Raw genomic sequence first — 17,460 nt, 5'->3', positions numbered from 1 at the left:
TTTGCTATAATATTTTATTCTGTTCTCTATTCTATCTTGTATTATGTTCTATACTGTACAGCCTCGGCAGTAATGTGCCAGGACCCAGACTACTTTTACTTTGTGTTATGTTTGTAAAATACTATGTAAATTTTTTTTTTATGTCTTCCGATCCTTTTTGAATATTTGAATAAAGTAATACAAAATTGAATAATTTCTTTCTTTTTCCCCTATTATGTTCAGGAAACTTAATCTTAAAAGCATCCTCAACCACCAGTGTCCAATGAATATACCTCAAGAGTCAAACACCAAGAAGGTATCGGCAACTCCGCCACCATCCAGTGAAAGTGTATCAAGTGAGAAGAGCCTGATAGAACTCAGGAATGAGAGCCAGCAGGAGGGTTATTCACCCAAGGTGTTTCAGCGGAAGAAGCCACATCGTCGTGTTCCAGGCAACACACAGTTGTGTGGTGTTGGTATCTCAAACAATTCTTGTTCTGTTCTACTGACTCAATCCCACCATGATACCTACTCACAACGCAAAATCAAGAAGAAGACAGAGAGGCCGTTTCCTAGCGATGCAACTGCTCCAAATGCCACTGCCAAGAGTACAATCTCTGATAGCATGCAAAGCAGAGTAAAGAAGATTAGGCGATGCAAGGTGAAGACTGGGAAGGGTAAGAGGTTGCCTGACGATGCAGCAACCCTGATCAAGATGCAGTCAGATCCGTGGCAGGTGTGTCTCTTCTTGCGTCAGGTTCTTCTGAAGGCTGTCCGATATGAGCTTTGGGGAAGCGTGCACAACAGGAATGTCTTCTTCAAAGGTATCCACAACTGATCTTCGGCTTTTCATTTTTTCAGGGATGCCAATTTTCTGACAAAAGTAGCTGTTCCTGCTTTTTCAGCATATTTTGTCAAACAATTTTTTTGTGTATACAAAATGGTCCATTCTGCCAAAAAGGTAAAATTGAAAATCAAATCTCAAACATTAAAAATTCATTAGAAGTCCTTGTTATCAACACAAGTATTTCTCCCAAGTGATTTGATACTTTTTTGTGGTATCTGTTATACTTGAAAATAATAGCATTTTCTTTCATGTTTTTTTAAATTTGATTTGTGCCATAGTAAGGCATGACTGCTCTTAATGAATTTAGATATCCATGACGTCATGATCCTACAGACAAGTTCTATGAATAAAATCCTTCCAATTAGATTAATTAAAATTGTTTACTAAACACTTTATAGTGACATTACTTTGTGGTATCCCGGAATCAAAATTCTTGGCCATATGAAATGTGCCAACAACCTCTTGCAATGTGTATTTTTTCCCCACTTAGGTGTGAAGAAGTTTGTAGGACTTGGCCGTTTTGAGAGATTATCATTAAGGGAGCTCACTGAAGAAATAAGGGTAGGTAAGATTAATCAAAATTATTTCTTTTTTACTTGCAAAAATTAAATTTTTTCTTTTCCTTTTGGAAACAACTTTTCACAACTTACTGCTTACTGCAGCATTGGATAAGCTTCAATGTTTCAATGAATGGGTATTTTCCAGTGCTCTTTTTTTTTTAATTTCCAGAGGTCAGGCTATTGAGCATTTTGGGACAAAATCACCTCGAACCCCCATTTATTTTCTTCCTTGCTTTTTAGAGTGATGTTCACTTTATTCTTTAATTTTTAGAGTGATGTTCACTTTAATATTTCACTTATTTGTTTTGATTTGTATCAAAAACACCATATATTTCCACTGTTCAGATTCAATTGTAATGTGTGTCTTATTTTTACAGACAGTTGTATGACACATTTAGATAGGTCTCCATTTTCCTATCTTCCATTCTATCAGCAAAACCTAATTGGATCTGCACCAATTTTTGCCAGTAAGTGCAATAAGTTGCAATTTCATTTGGTCATATAGGTTGTATCATAATTCAGGGCTCCACACTTACCCATTTTTTCTACTGGTCCAACCTATTCATGTCGGACCAGTAGATACCAAGTTTTTCAAATTTTTACTGGTCCGAACCTAAAATCTACTGGTCCCAAAAAATAAAGAAAACATTAAGAAAAGGCGCAAGTTTATTTTTCTAGCCTTTCGTTACCCCCCCCCAAAAAAAAAATGAAGGAAATGAAGGACAAAAAGAAAGCAAGACAGAAACAAAGAAAGAAAGAAAGGAAGGAAGGAAAAAAAGAAAGGAAGGAAGAAAAAGAAAGAATAAAAGAAAGGAAGGAAGAAAGAAAAAAGGTAAAGAAAGGATAGATGTGAAGGAAGAAAAAAAAAAGAACTAAAGAAGGAAAGGAAGGAATAAAGAAGGAACAAATATAAGAAAGAAAGAACAAATCCAGAAAGTAGTAAAGGAAAGAAAGAAGAAGCAATAAAAAAGAAAGGGTAAAAGGAGAGATGGAAAGACGGACAAAAGAAAGGAAGGATTGAAAGAAGGAAGGAATTAAGGAAGAAATGAAGGAAATGTAAAATGATAGATAGAAGGAAAGAAATAAATAAAGGAAGGAAGGGAAGGAAAGAAGCAAGCAATAATAAAAAAAAGAAAAGGTAAAAGAATAGATGAAAGGAAGAAAAAAAAGAAAGACCGAGAGACAAAGAAAGGAAGGAATGAAAGAATAAAGGAGAGAAAGGAAGCAAGCAGTCAAAAAAAAAGAAAGGAAAGGTAAAATGATATAATTAATAAAGGGAAAAAGGAAAGAACAAGACAGATAGAAGAAAGGAAGGAACGAATGTAAGAAAGAAAGGGCTGAGAAAAGAAATAAAAAAAGAAAGGATAAATAAATGATGGATGGAAGAAAGAAACAAAGAATGAAGAAAGGGGTAAAAAGAAGGAAGGAAAGAAAGGAAGAAGAGAAGAGATGAATATAGGATGGATGGACTCAAAAACTAAAGAAAGAAAATATCAGAAAGAAAGAAAGAGAGAGAAAAAGGAAATAGAGAAAATATTTTATAAAAGGATAGAAAGAAAAAATGAATTAAAGAAAAAAAGGGAAATTAAAAAAGAAAGACAGTAACAAAAAAAATCGAGGGAAGAAACAAAGAAAGATTAAGAAGGAAAGAAAGATAGGAAGAAAGCTAAAACTATTATAAATAATTTATCAGTTTCTTTTTGGCTCAATTAAAATAGCTACGAAAGAAAGTCAGATACCATTAGTGTATCAACACACACATAAATGCATATGTGGGGCTATTATGTATTCAGACGATATCACCCGAAACCCGATCTGTTTGAACCAAAACAGAAGTGAAAATTTCTCCTTTTACTGCTTACAAATGACAGAGTTGCTCCAATTTTTAGGAAATATGGACATTATAAGAGCCTTTCATGAGTATGAACCTTGAATTTTGACAGTTATGTGAGAGATTTCTGCCAGAGTTTAGCCAGGCTTCGTTCGTGCGGCCAGTGGAGAATTTACCATGTGGTTTGTGTGGCTGACTACATGTACACTGTATGCATGTAGTACTCTATAGTAACACTTACGTGCGATTCATTCTGTGTGTATTCTGTGTGTGAATGGCAGAATTTAACGGGGGGAAATGGTTTGCTGTGAATTTGACCATTTCTGGAAAAGTTATTGGCCCAACAATGGTTTTTATTACTGGTCATGTCGGACCCTTAAATCTTGCTATTTTTGGAAAAATTACTGGCCCGACAATGATATTTTTTACTGGTCATGTCGGACCAGTAAATCTTCCAATTTCTGAAAATCTACTGGCCCGACAGCGATTTTTACCGGTCTGGGACCGTCGGACCGCCGCTAGTGTCGAGCCCTGCATAATTTTCAGGGGGGGGGGGCGGCATGGACGAGTTGGGCAATGCTTCTTCAGATTTCACATTTAAGAGTATTAATATAGTACCGAAGTGTGACGTCACGATGTCATGACAACAAACCTGCTGGTTTTAAACTGTCGCAGCTGCAGGATTGTCTATACACATTATTTTGTATTTGCAAAAATGGTGATGTGTTTTGTCCCTGGTTGTTACCATCATTCTCAGAGTCATAAAAGGGTGCCGTTTCATAAAGCTGTTTGTAAGTAAAGAGCAGCTATAAGAATGACTGGTGATCCTTTCTTGTGGTAAATGGTACAATACAATTGGCGATAGTTTAGTGTGTAAGATAGGATCACCAGTCGTTCTTAAAGTTGCTCTAACTTATGAACAGCTTTATTAAACGGCCCCGGTTTCATTTGTTTAGAACCAGGCGGCCATGACACATGGCAACTGACGTCATCGCGTCGGTACACTATACTCAGTTTTGTGTTTTTGTATGAGATAGTAAATAAGGAATCACACCATCCGTGTTACACCCTCCCTCTTATATGACAGGCTGAAGACTGTGAATGGGCCCAGCTTGAAAAGTTCAAAGGTCATGACCCACCCTTCACATCGGTAGTGAAACAGCGCCAGCTTGTGACAGATTTCTTCCATTGGTTGATGGTTGGTTACACTATTCCGCTTATCATGGTAATTAATCTTAATTTGGAAACATTTATTGTGATAGTGATGTGGTATATTGATCAGTTTCATCTCAAAGTAAGACCAGTCATTTATGCCTCTTTGAGGATACCATACTATGCTTACAGTCTTATGTCAGACAGTTTTAAAGTTCAGACCAGAATAAACAATACAACTGATAATTTGGAATCATTGCCTTGAAAACTTTTACGTAAGATGATCTCTTACATTATAGTGGCGGCAGTGGGACTCAAACCACCGCCATCAAAAGGTACTTTGGAATTCTGCACAAATTCTTAAAAAATCAGTTTATTTTAACCGAGTCTGATTATTCAATTCCTTGTCAAGTCTAAGCAGCAAAAAGAAATTGCTCTGAAATGGATTGAATTTAGTGCCAAATGATTTGCTTTGAATATAAAGCTATGTATGCAAGATCATCTAGCATTTCACTCATGAGTTCTGATGAATTTCAATTAATTTATGAAAGCTGCACTAGACGCCTGGCCTGCTGGCATGTGAACATTTAGGTATGTGTATCATGGGTGCAGAAATACTTTATATTCAAGACAGGTCATCTGACACTGCATTCAATCCATTACAGATCAATTTCAGCATTCATTTGATTTTGAGGTCAACATCCGAGAATTCGTCTCATCAGGGGAGTGTTTCACAAAGAACATTGTCAAGTGATTTTCACAGAAAAATCCCTCTGAGCCAATCAGAGGCAAGGACTTCAGTAGCTTATAACAAATAGTGGGGAAAAAAGTTGACTACTTGTATATGCTTCATGTAGCACTACCAAGGATTAATATGGGTTCAGATATTGTATTTTTCTGTTTTCCATTCAAATTTTCCTTGCTTAATGACAGATATCAAACAAACAATGGCATTCATTGATGTTGATGATCAAAATCTATTTTCCTTATATATCTACTTCTGTCTTAGATGTGCTTTTATGTGACTGAGACGGCGAGTTCAAGGAATCAGCTTATTTTCTACCGGACACCAGTCTGGATCCTCCTAGAGAAAATAGGCATTCAGAGTAAGTTAAAAAAATTCCATTGATACTGTAGGGACTTGTGAAAAGTGGTCTTTTGCGAACTGCCTGCAAGCTTGATTTAATACAGGACACTTTCATGAAAGTATTCAGCACTCAGTAAATTCTCAATTCTGGTGCCCGTTGAATAAAGAGTTGCAATCAATCGCAACTCTAAAAATCATGCGCAACTTGATTTTCAACCAATCAACAGCGCACATTTGGGACTTCGATTGATTTTTTTTGCTTGCGTTTAAACGCAACTCTTTCTGCAACTGGCCCCTGATGATGTCAGTGAAATACTTGGTTTTGAAGAAAAATACCAGTTGTGCTAACAATCTCAAAATGAGTTTGAGCAGAATCCAATAAAATTGCCACCCAATCTCTGGAAGGAAATTTGTAATTGCTGAGAAATGAGCAAAATGAGCACGGAATTCCATAAAATGTCGGGTATTTTTCAAAGCGAATATATTAATACATTGTCCCACATATACCTTTTTGTGTAAGTTATCAGAATAATCGGTTTTCATCTAAGATTTTTAGGAAATTATGCCTTCTTGACCCCTTTGAAGGTATAGTTGCAATAAAAACTTATTCCAGAAATCAATGAGTGGTAATTTTCAATCGAAAAGTTCTGTCCATTTGCGACTTGCATTTTACTTTTTTCCATTGTTTTTTTTTAAGCATATCTTACTTTCCACGCCCCTGGTCGAATTGTAGCGCTTTTACTAGATGTTTATTTCTGTTTCTTTGCAGATTATGTGGCAAATGGAGTCATGAAGCCCATAGAAGAGGTATTATTCAAATCACATTGTATTTTTCAAAGATTTGTACATGTTTCATTGTATGATAATGATGCACTTGTTTTATTTTTGCATGTTGCATTCAGTTTCATTAGTAATTGTAAATGATAAAGATCTAAAAATTAACATTAAGTAAAAAAAATTCTTCAATTTCTTGAAAGAAAAAAAAAGAATATTCAAATACCCAAAAATAATGTTCTCTTCATGATTCTTCAGTCTTGGTTTTTACTTTCGTTTTCAGTGAGAAGGTAAGAATTTGTGAACGGATGTACTTATACGCTTGTGTATCCTTCATCTCTTCAAGAGGGGTAGTTTCATTCTTTCTGGTTCCACTTCAGTAATTTTGTTTAATGAAGATGACAATGATAATAACAACACCTGTATGGAGATTGGCAAAGTAAAGACTGATCTACCTTGTCAGTGAACACTAGTGCTGCATTGGGATTCAAACACAGGACCCTGTTTCTGTTTATGGTAACTCCTGTACGAACTCGGCAGGACAGCATTTTGCTGGTGAATGTCAAGATGGTATATACCCAATTACCTAAGAAACATTTCACATCTAGACAACAGGTATTACTCTTGGGCCTTTTTATTAAAGTGAAGACAATGGCAGAGTGGGATTTTAACTCTTAAACTTGCAATTATGTGTCCATTGCTCTAACCACTGGACCAAATGACCCATGATTATAAAGCAAGAAGCATATAACCCTTTCACCACAATATTTCTACCCTTTTTTTAATACACTTTCACAATTTTGACCTTTATCTTGTTCAAGGGTGAGGTCATGAAGCGCATATCCACAGGTCAAACTCTGGGTATTTCCAGGCTCCGCTTCATCCCGAAGACCAAGAGCCTTCGACCAATCACAAGGATGGGGAAGTCTGTCATCAGTGAAAAGAAGGTCAGTTTTGAATCGGTCCACCGTAATGAAGAAAAAAGTGATGTAGGAACAAAAATTATTTGTTTTTAGACTTTACCAACATAATTGCCGATGGGTGTAAGGCATGATATAGGGGCTTGATAAAATACTCTCCCATTTAATTTTATATACGTTTTCCATTGTATGTGTTCATTTCTAAGCATGTGGAGTGTGGCACGCATAGTAAACAGACATATCAGGCTATGAGAAAGTGTTGTGGGGATTATTTATCCGAGGTTGGTCTGGCAATTACTATTTTCCCCAAGGGCGAAGCCAGTCCAACCAAGGATTAAAGGGGAAGTTCACCCTGATAAAAAGTTTATTGTAATAATAGCAGAAAAAATAATAAAAATATTGCCGATGGTTTGAGAAAAATTCATCAAGTAATTAAAAAGTTATTAGAATTTCAATTATTTTATTTGTGATGTCATATGCGAGCAGCATTCCTACATAGCGAATGGTAAAAAATCAATGAAATGTCAGTTTCTCAGAAAATTGAAAATGGTTTTCACTGTACCTTTTGTGTATCAATAGACAAATCATTTCACACCCGATCATGAAAAAAAAATTAAGTCATCAGGAACCATACAAAATTTGAAATTCATGCATTTTATATCACATAACACATGGGAGAGCTGCTCGTCACAAATCCAAAACTTTGAACTCTAATAACTTTCTAACTCTTTAACGGATTTTCCTTAAACCTTCACCAATATTCTTTACTAATTCTTCTGCTATTTTTACAACAAAGTTTTCTTCAGGGTGAACTTCCCCTTTAATAATTCCTACTAATCTATAGAAGGAAAAGCTTGATATACATGTATTTGTTTTATATCCTACTTTTAATCAATTAAACCAAAATCTATGCACTGAGCTTGCAGTCTGGTTACTTGAATTGAATGACCTATTCTCTAAGCCACCGCACTCGTGAAAGACAGCTCGCTGACCGGCGCATCAGAGAGATAAGCTTAATATCCAGTTTTCTTAAATAATCATGTCAAAATATTGGTATAGCAAGAAATATATTGAGGTCTGACCTCATGCAGCATCATAGAATATATTTGGTCACATGATGCTATTTGAACCAATCACTGTACAGGATTTAACCTAAAAAGACTGGGGGGGCTGATTCAGCCCCCCCCCCTCGACATTTTTCGCGATAAATCCGCTGCGCGAAATTTTTTGACCGCGTCGCTCGCTGACTTTTTACTTTCAAGTCTCGCGCAACTTTTGAGACCAAAATTGTGACCCCCGGGTACGCGGTTCCAAAATTACGCAACATTTCGTAAGTGCATGCAGACCCAAAATTACTCAAAAACGTGAATTTGTGTACAAATTTTATCTTTTTTATGGTCCAAATAACATCCCCGACAATTTCCATTGAAAAAACAATAAAAAACAAAAAGTCGAAAAACAAAGAAATACATAAGAAATTTAGAAAAACAATAGAATACATAAGAAAATGAATTTGATTTTGAAATTTTTTTAAAATCAATTTGATCAGATGCCTATCTGGAGTATGTGAAACAAAAATTAGCATTTCAGGGGCATTATTTTATTAATTAGAGCAAACTTATGATTTTACGCATAAATTAGCATAATTAATGAGACATGAGATTTTTTTGCCGACTTTGATGTTATAGTTTTGTAGATAATGCCATGGGTAACGCGTGTGCCAATTTTCGTCGCGATCGCGCAATCAACGGCCGAGATCATAAGGAGGGGGCTGAATCAGCCCCCCCAGTCTTTTTACGCGTCGAAATAGCCCAGTCTATTTAGGGTTAATCTATGTAGGATATAATGTGAAATGCATGTTGTGCTGGTGCTGTGGTTCATCGGGACGGTTTGACAAGTGTGTATGCTTCATGGGCTGCACTCATCACACTACCTTAAAGAATTCCAGTTGTTGAATCAAATAACCAGTAATTGTTGCTCATACAGTATATGATTTCATGAGTACTTGACTGCTTTACTTTGTAGCTCATACATAATGCCTTCTATATGCCATCTTAAATCTACACTAGTATATATTTTCTTGTATCTACCTGTTTTATTGTACTCTGTTATGTTTATCTCTAGGGCCTGAGTGTTAGACTCCTTCTTCAAGACCTGTTTGATGTCCTGTCCTTTCACAAGGTAAGTAGGGGCCTACCATTTCTTGGTAAATTGCCAACTCGTCCACTACCAAATCATCCACTTTCCAAATGGTCTAACTTCATTTAGTCTAATTAAGAAACTCCTCCTTAGAGTCAAACAAATCTTTAGGCTTCATATGCTTTATATTTGGGTTGGTTATAAGAAAACTTTACTCTTTTACCACTAATTAATTTTACATTATTGTTTTTATACTGAAAATACTTGTAATTCATTGCAACAATTTAGAAAACATGAGAAACTAGGAATGGGTTTAAATAATTATCAGGGAATGTTTAAACTTCAGTGAAAATTCAGGGAATTTTGTCTTCTTGAAAATCTGGGAACCCTGATTAAAATAAGTCAAAATATCAAGAAGTATCATGGTCAGAATAATGAATCAAGGTCATATTCGTAACTTCAATTACAACATTGGTAACATTCAGTCAAGATCGGATTATGATTAAAATGTTGGTTTTAATTTTATACCAAGGTACATGAACCATCAATGATGGGTTCTTCCCTTCTAGGAATAGATGGAATCTACAACAAAGTATTAAAGTTCATACAGGATAGGAAAGAAAGAAATGATACAAGGTAAGATATAGGGACAGAGGGTACCCCTGACTTGTTTTAGAATTTTCCAGCTGCTTTGTGACTCTTGGTTCTTTCTTTTTGATCTACACTACATGTGGATCTTTTTATCTGTAAGAATAATTACATGTGTACATATGTATTAATTTTGTTTTTTACAATTTATGTATATCTTATAATGTTATTATTCATGATGATCTGCATGATGCATTCTGAAGGTGGACAGCTTACTAAGTATTGTGTTTCAAACGGCAAACTCTTATTACATATAGGTGATGGAAGATGTTGTTTTTGTCTGTGCATATTGTACAGTGAGGCCATCTAAAAAGCATTCCTCTGTAGTGAGCCATTTAAGTGCAATATTCTATATTGATTCTATATTGTAAAAGATCAAAGTTACTTACCCTAAAAAAGTTATGTTTAATTTGTTTTGGATATATTGAAGGCTTACAGTAGAAGGAGAAAAATAAACCTGCTAAAGGCCACATCTAATTATAGTTTTTGATATGTTACTTTCCTTTTAAAACCTAAACAATTTTCATCTTTCATTATTTTTTTCCAGACCACTGTACTTTGTGAAGGTTGATATTGAGAAGTGTTATGATTCAATCAAGCACAGAAAACTCCTTCAGATCATCTCAATGCTACTTCAAGGCCAGGTGAGTACACTGAAGGAAATCATGATTTTTCTGCTGGGCTAGCTTTCCTATCTCTATCAACCTTACAACATTTTGAAGTTGAACAGATTTATTTATTTTGTTTTATTTGCCCAGGGGTAGTCTCTTTAATACAGAACTGCTTTTACAAGAGAGCCCCATAGAGATTAAATACATAATACTATATAAAACAGGAGAATTATAAAAGATTACGTTATATATAAATGCATATAGACAAAAAACAAAATTAATCACAAAACCAGAAAATTTACCCCCCAAAATGGTACAATGAATAAGACACTTTCTGCACCTCCAATTGACCAACCCACAACTGTTAATCATCTATTAAACAGTTAGGTTTTGAACTGATTTTAACAGAACTCCATCCTAAAATTGATACTGAAAGATACACAAATTAATTGTTAGATCAACATGATTAAAAGCTTTTGAAAAACCTGGTAAATCTTTAACAATTTTTTTAAGTGATGAAGCTTTTCTCACATGCATCTCTTCTTTTGATGTAGGATAAACCAGATGAGTATTTCATCCAGCGTTACATGACCGTGACGAAAGCAGCGTCGACATCGAGTGGACTTCAGAAGATGACGCATCGTCGTGTGACCACCGAGATGAGTATATTTCATCGTCAGTTAATCGAGATGGCCAAGCGTGGACAGATGAAGAATGCAATAATAATTAATAAGGTAGGAGGATCAATGCTTATGTCATTCAGTTTCATTCGTTAACCCGTCGATTACCAAGTTGTGTGATCCCCACAGATTTTGCACAGGGACCATCTGGTTCCAGTAAATTATGAGTTAAAGGTAAAAGACAGTAGTTGCAGAAAACACTTATTTCATGAGAAAGTCTTTAAACCCAGGTTAATTTTTGTCTCACCTGCATAGCAGAGTGAGACAAAATCTTAACCTGAGGTTAAGTTTTTGAAATGACATCATAACTTAGAAAGTATATGGACCTAGTTCATGAAACTTGGCCATAAGGTTAATCAAGTATTACTGAACATCCTATTAGAGTTTCATTTGTTATTATGTCTATTAGCAAGTTGTGTGATCCTATAGATTTGTACAGGGAGCATCTGGGCCCCATTTCATGAAAAGTTGCTATGATAGAAACACTTGTTGGAATGTCAATTTTTATTGGAAGAGACAATCAGGAAGCAGAATTTTCACTGTTGTCATGGTAGTTGACATTATAGCAAGAGTTGCTGTTACAAAAACTTTTTGTAGTTTACCAGTTTCCAGTAAATAATGAAAAAATGAATGAGGTAAATGGGTACCGGTAGGAAGTAATTATATTATGTTATTATTATTACATGTAACTCGCTGACTCCTGAATAGTTTTGTTACAAGTTTTTTGATATCTACTGCAAGTTCTTTGATAAATTATCATTCTCTTTCTGACCATGAAGGAATTGATTATGTTAGTTTCTTTTTCTACCTACCTAAAAAAGACCACACTTTCACGGAGTGGTAGCTGCCAACTCATTCACCTAGCTTGATTTATTTTAATCCTGCCATGAATAGTTGTCTGAAAGTACTTTTTTATGAAATCAGGAGAAAAGTTAATGAATATTCAACAAATTTCAATGAAATGTTTGGTACATTTTATTTGTCATTGATATTAATGGAAGATTACTCCGGGCATTCTATTGAATTGTGATATAGAATTTTACTCAACATACATGTAGACTGCTTTAAACCTTGGTTTGATAATTAAGATACCAGCCAATGGCATTCACTGTAGGCCAGATACAGTATGACTAGGGCATAATCAGTAGATAATTTTTTATATTCTATGTTAATATCAGGTACACACAGTGAAGGTCACACCTAAAGAATTATTGCACAGACTGGAACAACATGTCACATCAGATATAGTGAAGGTACTTGTACTTTTTTATTCTCATCAGCCCTTCTAGTTGGTATCTCTCTTAGTATTGTACTGTCATATGTGGTAGGTGTTTCATAAAGCTGTTCGTAAGTTAAGAGCGACTTTAAGAACGACTGGTGATCCTTTCTTCTGGTAAATGGCATATTCCTTCATTTCATTGGCGATGGTTTGGCACGTAATAAAGGTTCACCAGTCATTCTTAACTTATGAACAGCTTTATGAAACGGTCCCCTGGAGAAGGGTGAACATTCACCATATCATGCCTCAATAATATATATAGATATTTTTCTCCTTTTTTGGGAGGGGGGAACTTTTAACTCTTCATATGGATTTTTAAAAAGAGAGAAATAGTTTCACAGCTCTAGGTCCCACATATGTGGGTCGGATGTACATATTTTCGACTCCCCCAAAAGAACTAACAAAAGCGGAAGAAAAAAATAATGGTATGGACACTGATACATTCAAGACATTCCTACCTTAACTGCATTGCTATTGTTGCTCGAAGTAAAAAGAACAGTGCTTCCTCCAGTAGCGAATAGCAACACTGATAAATTCATGACATTTCTACTTTACCTGCATTGCTGTTGTTGCTCGAAGTCAAAAGAACAGTGCTTCCTACCATAGAAACTAGGAATTGAGTTTATGAAATACCTTATGTATCTAAGTGAAGAAATCTTGTACTCTTGTCTTTGTGATGAGAATAAAAAGACAGAGAGAGAGAGAAGGAGATATTGATAGAAGGGGAAGGAGGGAGAGAGAAAGAAATGGATAGTGGAAAAGAAAGGAGAAAAGACAGAGGGACCAAAATGCGGAGGTAAGAGAGATAAGTTGAAGACAGGAAGTGTGACAGTTTGATTGCCATGTTCTCATGAGTTATTCTGAAGGATGTAATCTGTCATTGTTTTCAGAGTGGTAAGAAGTACTATTGGCGTCACGATGGTATCAGCCAAGGCTCCATTCTTTCATCCCTTCTCTGTAGTATATTCTATGCACATCTGGAGAGGTGTTATCTTTCAGATATAGACCAAGAAGGAGTATGTTACCGCTTTCATTTCAAATTTGTATTTTCTTTCCCTCCATAGTTTCATCTATACACAACAAAAAAAGTAAGTCCCCCCCTAAACAAACATCAATAATTTCCGAACCAATGTGAGTTTTTGATATATTTTTACATGAGCGTGTAGGTAATTTTATAAGCTACCATATGAGTAAATGTTGTGGATGTATCTTACGTCATGCTTCAGTGAGCACCGTCACAAGGCAAAAATGTCACTTTTCAAAAGTCACAAGCAAAATATCACGACTTTGATTCCATTGTATTGGAACTAATTCCACATTCTCATCATGAAAACTAGTCAGAAGGCTTGAAAAGGGTACTTTCTAAAAGACGATACAACTTTTTAAGCTAAATTTCACGGTCGAATAAACTCAAGTCCAAATTTGCTATAATTGGATTTTTACACATTTTTTTCAATAAAAAATGCTAGAATATGATGACAGTTATTTTGGGGAAGACTATCTCCAACAATATTCACCGTTTCACGGTTCAATGAACATTTATCGGAAACAAAAATGCGATTTTCAAATATCGTAGGCAAGTATTGCTTCATTTTTCTAACTGAAAATGATCTTTTCTCAACTTTTTTGTTATGTTCATGACCAATTAACATGCTTCAATGATTCAAAGGTGTCAACTTAAACATTTACGCTTGAATGAACATGTGGAATGTGATTAGCTCTTTTTTACGTTATTGGAAAAACTGCAATTTGTAACTATGGATATCTGTCACACAACTCCTTGCACAGTTCATTTGATTTGATTTTCATGAAAATCCCGATGTTTAATGCATCAGTGGGCACACAATATTCGAAAATTATGCAAATGAGAAGAAAGTTCAAGGCCTTGGCCCCACTCTCTACCGAATCGAATGGTTATTTTGGTGTGTGCACATTTTGGATAGTGTTACTCTGAAGCCATGTGCGAAGTTTCATGAAATAACTGTTGGCAGAAGTAACAAAAACCGTCCATGAAACAAACCCTCATTTCATATTTGTTAAAATTTTGACTTCCTCTCTCATAGACTTGTGTACATTATGGGTGCATATGTTTAAGCATACGTAAACCCCTTATTCAATATGGTGGAACTTTTTTTCAAGACTGTCTTTAGCAATGTCGTTTGGCAGTAATGTTTATCAACCTATGGGCAGAATTCTGTGCAAAAATGAAATCGATTTGCTTGTTTATGGATGAGTGAGCACGCATCAAAGTGGGAAAATTGGTATTTTCAATGACACAGACTCATTTTAAAGGGTAATAAAGTGAATATTGGGGGCAAATTTGGTTTGAAAGGTGTCTTTAATTGCTGTTGTTTTTATCATCCATCATTTCTATCACCAAACACTTTCAGAACTTTAGCCATTTCATGGTTGAGCGAGCACATTCGAAAATTTAGGAATGAATACTCTTTATACTGCATAAATGTATTCTTTTCCTAACAATTTCTCAGGATCAGTTGAATGTATGGACAGATCAGTGGTGGATCCAGAATTTTAAATGGGGGAGGGGCCTATAATCGGGGGAGCCATCAACATTTTCAAATTTTAACATGATCTAACAAGCTGTAAAAGATAATACCCCCAAAACCCTATGATGACACGTCACAATACAGGGGCCGCAGAGCAGTTTTTAAAGTGGGGGGGGGGGCTGACCATGTCAAAAAATCACAATCGTATTACATTTTTGTACTTGCTTATGGAAAAAAGTGGGGGGCTGAAGCCCCCCAGCCCCCCCCCCCCCCCCCCGTCCCCGCTTCCGCGGCCCCTGCAATACATCGTGCTCACTCAACCATGAACATACGATATCAAAATTTGGTCTGAAATGGTTAAATGATGGATAGTAAAACAGCATAACACTATAAAGTTCACCTAAAAACAATTTTTGCCCAACTTTGTATTTGCACAATCTGAAAAACGACTCTTGTGACTTTCAAAAATGGTCATTTTTAATTCAATCTTTAATTACTCATGCATGACTCAACCGATCAATCTCATTTTTCCCCTGGAGTTGCTTAATGAGTGTATAAAACCACCCATGAAATATCATATCTCAAAATTATTTGGTTCAAAAGTTACAGCAGTTTGATTTAGGGGGGACTTACTTTTTTTGTTGTGTATATATATATACATGTATGTAATATCTTGTTGGAGGTTCTCTGCACATTCCTTGATAATATTGTTTTTAATGAAACATTTGAAAATGTAGAAAATACCTCTGAAATTATTAATGATGTGATGGTGTAATTGATGTCTTTGACCTCTTATTGATGACATTAATGTAATAGTTCACCAAATTTTCATGAATGAATTACTATTCGGAGTTGTAAATGAACATATCTATAGACTGTAGCTTGGTATTTGGCAATTGCATAAAACAATCAACTTTTTATTTCTTTTTATAAACTTCCATAGCTATGATAATTTGAGAGCAAGGCAACTCTTCATATGGATTAGAAAAAAGAGGCAGACTGTTTCATGGAGGTCACACTTATATGGGTCAGATGTACATGTACATATAATAGACTCTTCCAATTGTAATGTCCCTGCCCCTATAACCAGAATGTGATGAATTACTTGAAACCCCTCTTTAGAGTTAAACAAATTAACAAATCTGTAGGCTTTAGATTGGGTTGTTTATAGGTAAAGTTTACTCTTTTACCCCTAATTTCTATAATTCTATTGTTTATTTTTTTTATTTCTTTGGAATATTTTCTGTAGCTGATGATGAGATTGATCGATGACTTTCTTCTCGTCACCCCTCATCTTAACAAAGCTCAACGTTTCCTTCATCTCCTCCTCTCAGGTTGGTCAGATATCCATTATTTTATCAGGGTTCTTAATTGGGGAAGCATTTCATGGAACAAATGCTTACTGATTACTGTTACAATCTACATAAATCCTTGCATATGATTGGCTCAGTGAAATGTTCTGTAAAAATCATTTGTTTCATGAAACATTCTCCAGTGGAATCCACACCAAGGGATTCCTTTCCTTTTCTTTCCTTTTTTAGAGGTGTGGAATCCTTTCCACACTTCCTTCTCTTGGTGTGGACACCAAGGAATCCACACCAAGGGATTTTTTTCCAGGGAAGAAAAAAGAAAATTTAAAAAGCAGATGTGTGAATTTGAAGGGAATGTAACAAACAGTATTTAAAAAAAAACTATGAATTATTTAAGAAAAAAAATCCTAAGTAATGTTTTCACCCTGACCAATGTTTTTACTCTGTGACATTGTTTTATTTTAGGAAGACTTACATATATATCACAGTATGCTTTTTATTGAGGGATTGGTATTAAAAGCTGTGGTGAAATCTCGTAATAGGCAAAGCTCCAGACGTGGCTTGTGTTGTAGTATTTTCCGGATAGCCAATTCTTTTTTTTTACTCATTAAAACCATGTGGTATTGATTCCTCAGTAGCTCATGTTATAGAATGCATAGCTTTTCATTTATGAACCTCAGGTGTAGAGCAGTATGGATGCAGCGCCAATCCTACCAAGACGTTGGTTAACTTTGATTTTATGTTTAATGGTCAGATGGTCCCAAGGTCAACAGGTCAGTACATCCGCCCTTTCACACGGTAATAAAAGTAAGGCTAATGACAAATTTTAGCATGCGTGAAACCAAACTAGAATCATGAACGCTAATCACTATCACAGATTCAAATTCTACTCTGGAGGTAAATTCCAGTTAAGTTTCACTCAAATTATGGTTCAAATTTTCCATGTGAAAGGTCCCATGATTCTGAAGACGAATTGCAATTATGATTCAAGTGTGAAAAGGTCCTAAAAACCTCCTTAATAAGCCATTTCGTAGTTCCTTTCTGCGCATGATCAAAATATTCTACGCATGATCAGAAGAAGGTCATTTGCTATAAAGTGACATGGTGCTTTAAAATCTAATGAGATAAGCACCAAC

The 17,460-nt window shown here is 35.4% G+C and overlaps 1 protein-coding gene across 3 annotated transcripts in view; it reads left to right on the top strand.

Moving 5' to 3' along the window:
- Nucleotides 1–17,460, top strand: part of LOC121429790 (telomerase reverse transcriptase-like) — a 40,970-nt gene that overhangs the window by 15,701 nt on the left and 7,809 nt on the right. For 2 of the 3 annotated variants that reach the window (XM_041627021.1, XM_041627023.1), the window contains exons 11-24: nt 223–803; nt 1,317–1,387; nt 4,305–4,442; nt 5,379–5,475; nt 6,226–6,263; nt 7,052–7,177; nt 9,275–9,331; nt 9,822–9,925; nt 10,485–10,581; nt 11,103–11,282; nt 12,407–12,481; nt 13,398–13,523; nt 16,264–16,348; nt 17,005–17,097. In XM_041627021.1, coding sequence (XP_041482955.1) covers nt 223–803; nt 1,317–1,387; nt 4,305–4,442; nt 5,379–5,475; nt 6,226–6,263; nt 7,052–7,177; nt 9,275–9,331; nt 9,822–9,925; nt 10,485–10,581; nt 11,103–11,282; nt 12,407–12,481; nt 13,398–13,523; nt 16,264–16,348; nt 17,005–17,097 — 1,868 coding nt within the window. The remainder of the gene's footprint in view (nt 1–222; nt 804–1,316; nt 1,388–4,304; nt 4,443–5,378; nt 5,476–6,225; nt 6,264–7,051; nt 7,178–9,274; nt 9,332–9,821; nt 9,926–10,484; nt 10,582–11,102; nt 11,283–12,406; nt 12,482–13,397; nt 13,524–16,263; nt 16,349–17,004; nt 17,098–17,460) is intronic. The other variant, XM_041627022.1, reaches the window with a different exon arrangement.

Source organism: Lytechinus variegatus, chromosome 16 (assembly GCF_018143015.1).
Source record: "Lytechinus variegatus isolate NC3 chromosome 16, Lvar_3.0, whole genome shotgun sequence".
Lineage (NCBI taxonomy): Eukaryota > Metazoa > Echinodermata > Echinoidea > Temnopleuroida > Toxopneustidae > Lytechinus > Lytechinus variegatus.
The sequence above is the reverse complement of the archived record's forward strand: the minus strand, read 5'-3'. Positions and strand labels throughout refer to the sequence as shown.